The sequence below is a fragment of the Culex quinquefasciatus genome, chromosome 2, assembly GCF_015732765.1.
Source record: "Culex quinquefasciatus strain JHB chromosome 2, VPISU_Cqui_1.0_pri_paternal, whole genome shotgun sequence".
NCBI classification, from domain to species: domain Eukaryota; kingdom Metazoa; phylum Arthropoda; class Insecta; order Diptera; family Culicidae; genus Culex; species Culex quinquefasciatus.
Genome location: NC_051862.1, coordinates 108,562,659 through 108,572,693, shown reverse-complemented (window position 1 = coordinate 108,572,693; position 10,035 = coordinate 108,562,659). Strand labels below are relative to the sequence as shown.

Sequence of the window (10,035 nt, the reverse complement as noted above, 5' to 3'; positions counted from 1 at the left end):
CGGGTCGTTCTGCGCTCGGAGGCCGTCAAAAAGATCGGAACTTCCGAAATGCTCTGAGGTAACCTGTTTTGTTTCGGTGATGGTTTGCATGAAGGATGTTTGCTTGCGATTTCGCTGGACAATTTCCAGCACAGCACGGTTACGGATAACAGCGGCGCACAGCGCCATTTCATTCGAAAAGACTGCTCCCAAATCTGAACTCAGCTAATTCTGTTCCACGTTTGGAACTCTTCGAGGTACACACACGTTCACGATGACAACAGCGGAGGAGACGTCCTCCCGGTTCCATCTGCGACGACCAGCAGCGAACTTGGCCAGCTCGTTCCCAATCGCAACCCGATGGAGCCAACCCCCGTCATCGCAGCATCTGTACACCCGAAGAACCATCGTGTCGGTAACCGCTGAGGGTCAACAGCGACGCCAGGAGGCGTCGGGGGAGGCCACGGAGGTCTCCCCCAGTTCAGGCAAGTCGTTTTTGAATATAATTTAACTGATTAAAAAGCACCCTCTCATCTGATTAGGGAGTCTCGCATCGCATCGACGCCGACGCCGGCGTCACCGATCGCATCAGATAGCAGAGCAGCAGATCACGCACGGCGCCACCCACGCACGGTGGCTTTGCGTTCAGCAGATCATCGCAGATTAACAGCAGCAAGCAAGCAGACAGACGAACCGACAACCGACGTCGGCGGCACGCTGTCGAAGAACAACCGCAGCACATCGAAGCATCCACCCCCGCAACTAGCAGACGATTAAACCGATCGAGCAGAGCAAGCATTTCAAAACAACACCAGCAGACGGTAGCAGCACATCCCAGTTCCAGCTCAAGTTCAAGGTCGACCTGCTGTCGATCGACACCATCATGAAACAGCACCTGAAAGAACGACAAAATCAGCGTTTTGCAGCGCACCACGACACCAATCAACCCCAAAAGTGTCCCCAGCAGCAGCGCGGCATCCTGATTGATGGTCCAAGGTCCAGTCCTGTCCAGAAAGCAGCAAATCCGTGGCGAAATCGATGCATTTTCGACTGCAGCGAAATGCACGATGTTTACAGTCCAGCAGAAGAACAATATCTATTGTCCGTGTTCGATCGACGGCCGCAGCCGCGATCGTAGTATATAAGCAAACAAAAAATCTGACTTGACCTAAGGTAACAATAGATACAGTAGAAGTAGTACATAAGTGACGAAGATAACGGATATGAGATAAGGAACAGAACCAAAACAAATCAGTGGGAATTGTAGTAGTAGTTGTAACAGCGAGAAGAATGTTTGAATCAGAGTGATTCCAAGGCGGCCGGTATGATCGCGCGAGAGATCAAATTCCAAATTGTACCAGCCTAAATGTGATCCACAAATAAATGTTATTCCGTCCCTGTCTGTCCCTGAAGTGAGCAGAGTGAGCAGAGGTGATCCTCGCTCTTTTAGATCTCTCCCCGGCTCGCTTCTCATGTACTGTCCCTGTTAGAGTATAGTCTTAAATAAACCGTTGACTACGCCAGACAGCTACGCGTTTAAGAATAAATTGTGTAGTTTCTGTTCGCGCAATAAATTGTTTTAATCAGTGCTAAACGGTTTATGATTAGTGTCCGAAATCCCCGAACCGACCACACGCGCGAACATTTGGGCAGTGCTAAAAAGTGCGGAAAAAATCCCAAAAAGCGGAGCTGAACAGTGGCACAATTGTGCATACAAAAGTGAATTGTTCGTCTTGAACAAAAGCGGCGGCGATCAGTGCAGTGCTGTGAAGAAGATTTCGCCATCGCGGAACTCACGGCGACTCACGGTGTGCGCGCGCTTTGGCAAGCGTCGCGACGTCACCATCTCAACCGGTTGGCTGACGTCATCGTTCGAGTCGGTGATTGATTGGCGCCTGGAGCTTTCGGGACGGATTTCACGGATCAATACGGAGATACAGGAGAGTATTTGCACGTAGTGAGGTGGCTCGGTTAATTTGGCTCTTTTGCGGACGAAAATAAAGTTGGCTTACAAAATAAAATTGCACGAGAGTTTTTATAAGTCTGGTCAGGTTGCATGAGTGTTGTGTTGTTCTGTCTGGTCCTCTGGAATTCCCTGGTCGATTCCCCTGTCGCTGCTGTCAATACTGGGTCGTACAGTTCGCAATCTGTCTTGCGCGGTCGCGTCGTGGAACGTCGAGTCGATCTGTCTGTTTCCGGTGAATCTGAAAGTGAAAGTGGATGTTATTCAGTTGGCGATCAGTGGTCACGATGGGCGATCTGCAGACTTTGCGGAAGAAGCAGGAATTCCTGCTGAACAAGCTGGAGGTGCTGAATCAGTTCGTCGAGCACTACAAGGCGGAAGAACACGAGTGCCAGCTGGAAGTTCGACTCGGAATGCTGAACGACGTGTACCAGGAGTTCACGGACCTACGGACGAAGCTGGAATTGCTGCTGGAAGAAAAGGATGCGGCCAAGTACGCGGATGCGGAGCCGAAGGTCAAGCAGGAGGTCGTGTCACATCGTGAAGAGGCCAATCTACAGGTGGTGCAGGAGTTCGACAACAAATTCTGCAAGATCAAGGCGATGCTGATTGCGAAGCGGCCGGTCAAGGATGTCGCGCAGACTATTCCAAGTGTTGGTGATGCGGATACCTCGTTTCCGTTGCGCGTCAAGCTGCCTGACATTCATCTGCCGAACTTCAGCGGAAATCTGCGCGAGTGGGTGACCTTCCGTGACACCTTCAAGAGTCTCATCCACCGGAACTCGAAGCTGACATCGATGGACAAGTTCACCTACCTCCAATCGTCTCTTTCTGGTCCTGCGTTGCTGGAGATCAGTGGCATCGACCTGTCGGAAGAAAACTACTCCGTCGCTTGGTCCGCGCTGGAGGAGGAGTACGGAAACAAGAAGCTGATCGTGAAAGCCCACCTCGATGTCATTCTGGATCTGGAACCGCTGACCAAGGAGTCGTACGACGGTCTCAGCCACCTGCTCGGTGAGTTTGAGAAAAATCTGCAGATGCTGGACAAGATGGGTGAAAATACTGCCAACTGGAGTACGGTTATGGCGCACGTCCTGTGCTCAAAGCTGGACTCGGCCACGCTTAGGAATTGGGAGACCCACCACAACAGCAAGGAAGTCCCAACCTACAAGGCTCTACTGGAGTACCTGCGCGGCCACTGTTCGGTTCTTCAGTCGATCAAACGAGCGAAAGCGAAATCGTCGGAACAGCGCCCTCCGAAGACAGCGGTCTGTCACACTGCTGTGCGGAGCAGCAATCAGTGTCAGTTTTGCAGCGGCCCGTGGCACACCCCGTTCCGGTGCTTCAAGTTCCAGAAGATGACGATCTCGGAGCGCAACGACGCTGTTACGAGAAACAAGCTGTGCAGAAACTGCCTGAAGCCTGGACATTACCCGCGGACGTGCGAAGGAGGAACTTGCCACCACTGTCACCAGAAACACCACTCGATGCTGCACAACGATCAGATGAGATCCTCCGTTCCACAACAGCAGTCGAGACCGACCGCGACGACCTCAGTACAGCGACAACAACCCAGACCACAGAACACAAATCAGACAACACACACTCCAGCCAACAATGCACCTGCTAATCCGACTAACCTACAGACTACAGACTCTCAAACCACACAGCCACAAACCACTAGCCAAAACTACGTTGCACTACCCGTCACGCCCACACACAACATCATCCTGTCAACCGCGCTCATCCGCATTAAAGACCGCTTCGGAAACACGCTGCTAGCGCGTGCGCTTCTTGACTCGTGCTCGCAGCACTGTCTGATGACCAGAGAGTTCTCGCGACGACTCAAATTCGTGCGACAATCGTCGTATTTGCCGATCCAAGGGATCGGAACGTCGTGTTGCGTGTCGACGCAGCTCGTGCGTGCAGATGTCGGTCCGCGTTCTGATCAGATTTCAGCGTACGAGTCGGAAATGCAGTTCCACGTCCTGCCCAAGCTCAACATCTCGTTGCCGACGTCGTACATCGACCCGTCTACAATTCAGCTGCCCGACTGGATGTTCCTGGCTGATCCGGAGTTCCACAAAACCGGTCCAGTGGACGTCATTATCGGTGCCGAGTTTTACATGGACTTGCTGACGGACGAACGGGTGAAACCAGCTGCAGACGGTCCCACGCTGCACAACACGGTGTTCGGTTGGATCATTTCCGGCCGGCTTCCCGGCAACGTTCCAGAATCGACGTCTCTCGTATCCGTCGCGGCAATCGACGAGCTGCTGACCAGATTTTGGGAACTGGAAACGTGCCGCACCAAGAGCACGCACTCGATCGAAGAATCCACGTGCGAGCAGCTGTTCGAGGAGACGACGGTTCGTGACGAAACTGGCAGATTTGTTGTGACGCTGCCCAAGAAGAAGTATGCTGTCCAGCGTCTCGGTGAGTCCAGATCAACAGCCATCAAACGCTTCCTCGGACTGGAGAAGCGGCTGTCAGCGAATCCAGACCTGAAACAACAGTACAGTGATTTTATTCACGAATACGAAGCCATGGGACACATGAAACGGGTTGCCGGCGACACGGCCGGGGGAGAGTTAGCGTATTACCTGCCACACCACTGCGTCTTGAGGCCGGACAGCACCACTACGAAGCTCCGCGTGGTGTTTGATGCTTCGTGTCGCACGTCTACCGGAGTTGCTCTGAACGATGCGCCAGTTGTGCAGGACGATTTACTGGACATTGCGCTACGCTTTCGACTCCACGCTGTTGCCATCGTCGCTGACATCGCCAAGATGTACCGTATGATTCGCGTCCAGCCTGACGACCAGACACTGCAGAGAATTGTTTGGAGAGACAATGTGGACGAACCCATCCGAATCTACGAGTTGACCACTGTCACGTACGGAACGGCGTCTGCGCCGTATTTAGCGACCAAGTGCTTGCAAAAACTCGGTGAGATCGGAGAAAAGACGCACCCATCCGCTGCCAAGGTCCTCAAACGTGACTTCTACGTTGACGACATGTTGGCAGGTGCGCACACGTTCGCTGAAGGAAAAGAGCTAGTCGCCGAAATGGTCGATCTGATGGAATCTGGCGGATTCTCGTTGCGAAAGTGGCACTCAAACTCCCGAGACATCCTGCTCGACGTCCCGGAACATCTTCGCGACGAGCGGACTCTGCTAGAACTGGACACGTCTGACGCAACCGTCAAGACGCTCGGGCTCGTCTGGGAGCCCAGTACGGACTGTTTCCGTTTCAGATCGCCAAAGTGGAACGACGTTGCCGTGATCACGAAGCGTGTCGTGGCCTCAGACATGGCCATGATCTTCGACCCGTACGGGTTGATCGGTCCTGTCGTCGTCCAAACAAAAATCTTCGTGCAGAAGCTGTGGCGCATGGAACTGGATTGGGACGCCGCTCTGCCAGAAGATCTGCAGGAGTACTGGCGAGAATACCGCAGAAATCTAGCCGGTCTAGACAGCATGTCGATACCCCGCTGGATTGGCACAGGTGCAGATGACCAGAATGTGCAGCTTCACGGGTTCTGCGATGCTTCAGTCAACGCTTATGGTGCGTGCATCTACATCCGAACCGTTTCGGCCAACGGCGACGTCACCGTCCGCTTGCTGGCCTCCAAATCCCGCATCGCACCGCTCGAGAACCTGAAGAAGAAGAAGCGTAAGCAGTCGATTCCCCGCCTGGAGCTGGCGTCCGCTCTGCTGCTGGCGCATCTGTACGAGAAAGTGGCCAACGCCATTAACTTCCGAGGCAAAGCGTTTTTCTGGACGGATTCCATGATCGTACGCTGCTGGCTTGCGTCACTGCCGTCCAGATGGAACCAGTTCGTGGCCAACCGTGTGTCCGAGATTCAACACCTGACAGAGAGCGGGTCTTGGGACCATGTGCCCGGAATAGAGAACCCAGCTGACATCATTTCTCGCGGCATGACACCGATGCAGCTGCAGTACTCAAAGCTTTGGTTCAGCGGACCCGATTGGCTGAGTCTCGACCACCAGCACTGGCCGCACGCTCAAGTGCCGAACGCAGCAGACTTCGACCACGAAGAACTGGAGGAACACAACGCTGTCGCTGTAGTTGCACATGACGCCGAGCCCTGCAGACTGTTTACAGCGAATTCGTCGTACACCGTGACAATACGGACGACCGCTGTAATCTGCCGCTTCTGTTTTAACAGCCGTGCGGCGAACAAGCACTGTCGCAGAGTTGGTCCGTTGACGGCTGAAGAGCTCGAGGTCGCTTTGAAGAAGCTGGTGCGCCTCGCTCAACGAGAATGCTTCCCGGAAGAGTACGATGCTCTGTCCAGAGATCGCGCGATTCCAAACAACTCCCGCATCGCTGCGCTGAACCCAAGAATCGTCGATGGAATCCTGTGCGTCGGCGGCCGGTTGCAGCACGCCGCAGTCTCGGACAACCGAAAGCATCCGTACATTCTCGACCATCGTCATCCGTTCACGAAGCTTATCGTCACACACTATCACGAGACCATGTTTCACGCTGGACAACAACTGTTGATCTCTGCTGTGCGTGAACGGTTTTGGCCGATCAACATCCGCAACCTCGTTCGCGAGGTGATCCACAAGTGTGTCGATTGCTTCCGTGTCAAGCCGAAGGTTCTGGACCAGCTCATGGCGGATCTGCCGCCCGAACGAGTCACTCCGTGCACACCGTTCGCACGAGTCGGAGTTGACTACTGCGGACCTTTTCAGGTCGCGTACCCGCAACGCCGAGCTCGTCCAGTGAAGTGCTTCGTTGCCATCTTCGTCTGCCTGGTCACCAAGGCCGTTCACCTAGAACTAGCAGCAGACCTAACGACGCAGGCATTTCTGGCGGCCCTCAAACGGTTCACTGCCCGGCGTGGCAAACCGAAGCTGGTCATGTGCGACAACGCCAAGAACTTCGTCGGCGCAAGACGTGAGCTGAGCGAACTCGCCAAGCTGTTCCTAAGTCAGCAGTTCGAAGAGGAGATCATCCGCGAAACAGCGAACGACAGCATCGAATTTAAGTTCATTCCCGCTCGCTCGCCGAACTTCGGCGGCCTCTGGGAGTCCGCAGTGAAGAGCTTCAAGTTGCTGTTCAAACGTACGATCGGGCTGCACACCCTGCTGTACGACGAGTTCCAGACTGTGCTGGTCCAGATTGAAGCGATCCTCAACTCGCGACCGCTCACGCCGCTCAGCAACGACCCCGCAGACTTCGAAGCGCTGATTCCAGGACACTTCCTGATCCAGCGTCCACTCACTGCGATTCCAGAACCAAACCTCGACCACATTCCCGAGAACAGATTGTCGGCCTGGCAAACCGTCCAGCGGTACACGCAGCAGCTCTGGAAGAAGTGGTCCAACCTCTACCTGTCGGACCTGCATAACCGCACGAAGTGGACAAAGCAGAAAGACAACGTCGCAGTCGGAACCATGGTCCTGCTGAAGGACGAGAACCTCCCGCCGTTGAAGTGGCAGCTCGGACGCGTTTCCGATATCCACCCGGGAATTGACGGCAACATCCGTGTCGTCACGGTGCGCACAAAGGACGGTAGCTATCAGCGTGCGATCTCTAAGATCTGCATTCTGCCGATCCGTGACAACCTTTCTACCGCGCAAGGGGAGAACTAGGACTCCTCCAACGGCGGAGGTCGAAAGGCCTCCGCACACCAGTTAAGTTATGTGTTGTTTTGAATTTCAAAAAGTTCACCGAATCTTTTTCCTCCAGAGTCGCCACCCTGTCTGCGCCCAGACCTGCGGGTCGTTCTGCGCTCGGAGGCCGTCAAAAAGATCGGTTTCGGTGGTGGTTTGCTTGCGATCTAGCTGGCAAAAACCCAGCACAGTTTACGGTTACGGATAATAGCGGCGCACAGCGCCATTTTAGTCGCAACGACTGCTCCCACTGTTTGAACTCAGCTAACTTCTGTTCCACGTTTGGAACTCTTCGAGGTACACACACGCACACGATGACAACAGCGGAGGAGACGTCCTCCCGGTTCCATCTGCGACGACCAGCAGCGAGCTTGGCCAGCTCGTTCCCAATCGCAGCCCGATGGAGCCAACCCCCGTCATCGCAGCATCTGTACACCCGAAGAACCATCGTGTCGGTAACCGCTGAGGGTCAACAGCGACGCCAGGAGGCGTCGGGGGAGGCCACGGAGGTCTCCCCCAGTTCAGGCAAGTCGTTTTTGAATATAATTTAACTGATTAAAAAGCACCCTCTCATCTGATTAGGGAGTCTCGCATCGCATCGACGCCGACGCCGGCGTCACCGATCGCATCAGATAGCAGAGCAGCAGATCACGCACGGCGCCACCCACGCACGGTGGCTTTGCGTTCAGCAGATCATCGCAGATTAACAGCAGCAAGCAAGCAGACAGACGAACCGACAACCGACGTCGGCGGCACGCCGTCGAACAACAACCGCAGCGCATCGAAGCATCCACCCCCGCAACGAACAGAAGATCAACCGATTTTCAATTTCCTGAGATAATTTCATCACGAAAAAGAGGCATGTACTCATCTAATATTGTCAGCCTAGTATTTTTTTCAGAGTTTTATAATTGGAAATGCTAGTTTTTATTAAATACCCGATCAATGAAAAATTGCTGATTTGCATTCAAGACACAATAACTTAGAATTCCAGGCACACTTTTTAGTTTATCATTTTAACTTTCATAATTAGACTAAACTTTCAAGGAACTGCATTTTTAGGTCTTAAATAAGCTGTTAACAGAAGACAATAATTTTTTTTTATATTAAAACATAATTTTACTTGTGGCCAGACTCATTTCTCATTTATTTATTTATTTATTTGAAATAGACTCCTTTAAATAATATAGTTTATTGAAATTCATGTAAGACACAGAATTGACATTTATTATGCTAAATTATTTACAAATAATTGATTAAACAAGATGAGGTGCCCAGACTTCAAAACATTCACGATTAAAAAATTACGTAATTTATTACCAAGAAAACATATTTGTGTTCCTTAAAAGATACTTTTCAGCTTTATTAAACAGTTCACTTTCACGTGTCACTCTATTATCAACTTTTTTTTATTAATCGAATTATTTTTGTACACAGTAAAAAAACTGTACATTTGGATGGTGTAATTTTGTAAGGTTGAATATTACCTCTTGAATGTTATAATTTTACCTCGATTTAGACTGAAAAAGTTGCATTACACCAGAAAAGTGGTAAAATTACACATTTTCAGAAGTAAAATTACGCATTTTTCTAACATAAAAGACGTACTTCCCAGATGTAATATTTCTATGGTTTTTTACTGTGTACAGATCTTAATGTAACACCTTAACCCCTTAATTCTGACTCCAAAATAAGTTTCAAAACAAAAAATATGACAAATAACTTCATCCAATATTATTAAGATTATCCTATTCAAGCCTCCATTTAAAAAAAAAACAACCTCAAAGCTCTGCTGAAAAAAAAAGTAATTGTCGTTTAACCGAAAACGAAACTATTGGCACTACGCCCCCCGGGGCATGGCCTTCCTCTAACGTGGGATTTCTGCTCCAGCGCCTCTGACGAGACAGGAGAAACCGGGACCGACGTTTTACTTCACCATCCGATAGAAGCTCAGTGGATAAGGCGGGAATCGAACCCGCGTCTCATAGCATCATCGGGATCGGCAGCCGAAGCCGCTACCCCTGCGCCACGAGACCCGTTACAGGTAAAAAAATGCCGCTCATTTTGCTCAATGAGCAAAAATGAGCGCGAGCAATGAGCATTTTCGCTCATAAAATAAATGAGCAAACACGAGCACGAGCAAACGTGAGCTAGCTCGCGTCACGCTCCTCCTCACGAATGAGCGAAAAATGCTCGCTCATGAGCGGATGAGCGCTCAAAATCGCAACACTGATTTTTTTACACTATACAGTTCACAAAATACACATTTTCTCTGGTTTTATTGATTCACTTGTTCGTTAGAATCGCCGAGAATGTTCGTGATTATCCTTCGATCCTGTCGGAAGTGCGTCGTAGCTCGCGATTCCGCACTCGGTCAGCTCGGCAGCATGTTCGCCATTAGGTTTCAGGAGTGTGCCAGGTTGGCATCAGCACCAGATTCAGCGA

At 51.5% G+C, this 10,035-nt stretch overlaps 3 protein-coding genes across 3 annotated transcripts; all 3 read left to right on the top strand.

Moving 5' to 3' along the window:
• Positions 1-71: 71 nt before the first annotated feature.
• LOC119767104 lies at positions 72-1,675 on the top strand. The gene is made up of 2 exons (XM_038254754.1): positions 72-468; positions 522-1,675. Exons 1-2 carry the CDS (start codon positions 254-256, stop codon positions 754-756), a joined length of 450 nt encoding a protein of 149 aa, XP_038110682.1. The 5' UTR covers positions 72-253; the 3' UTR covers positions 757-1,675.
• A 554-nt stretch (positions 1,676-2,229) lies between these two features.
• On the top strand, positions 2,230-7,569 carry LOC119766213. The gene has a single exon (XM_038250648.1). The coding sequence runs from the start codon at positions 2,230-2,232 to the stop codon at positions 7,567-7,569; it is 5,340 nt and encodes a 1,779-aa protein (XP_038106576.1).
• Positions 7,570-7,837: 268 nt separating this feature from the next.
• On the top strand, positions 7,838-8,431 carry LOC119766212. The gene is made up of 2 exons (XM_038250647.1): positions 7,838-8,119; positions 8,173-8,431. Exons 1-2 carry the CDS (start codon positions 7,905-7,907, stop codon positions 8,429-8,431), a joined length of 474 nt encoding a protein of 157 aa, XP_038106575.1. The 5' UTR covers positions 7,838-7,904.
• The last annotated feature ends 1,604 nt before the right edge of the window (positions 8,432-10,035 follow it).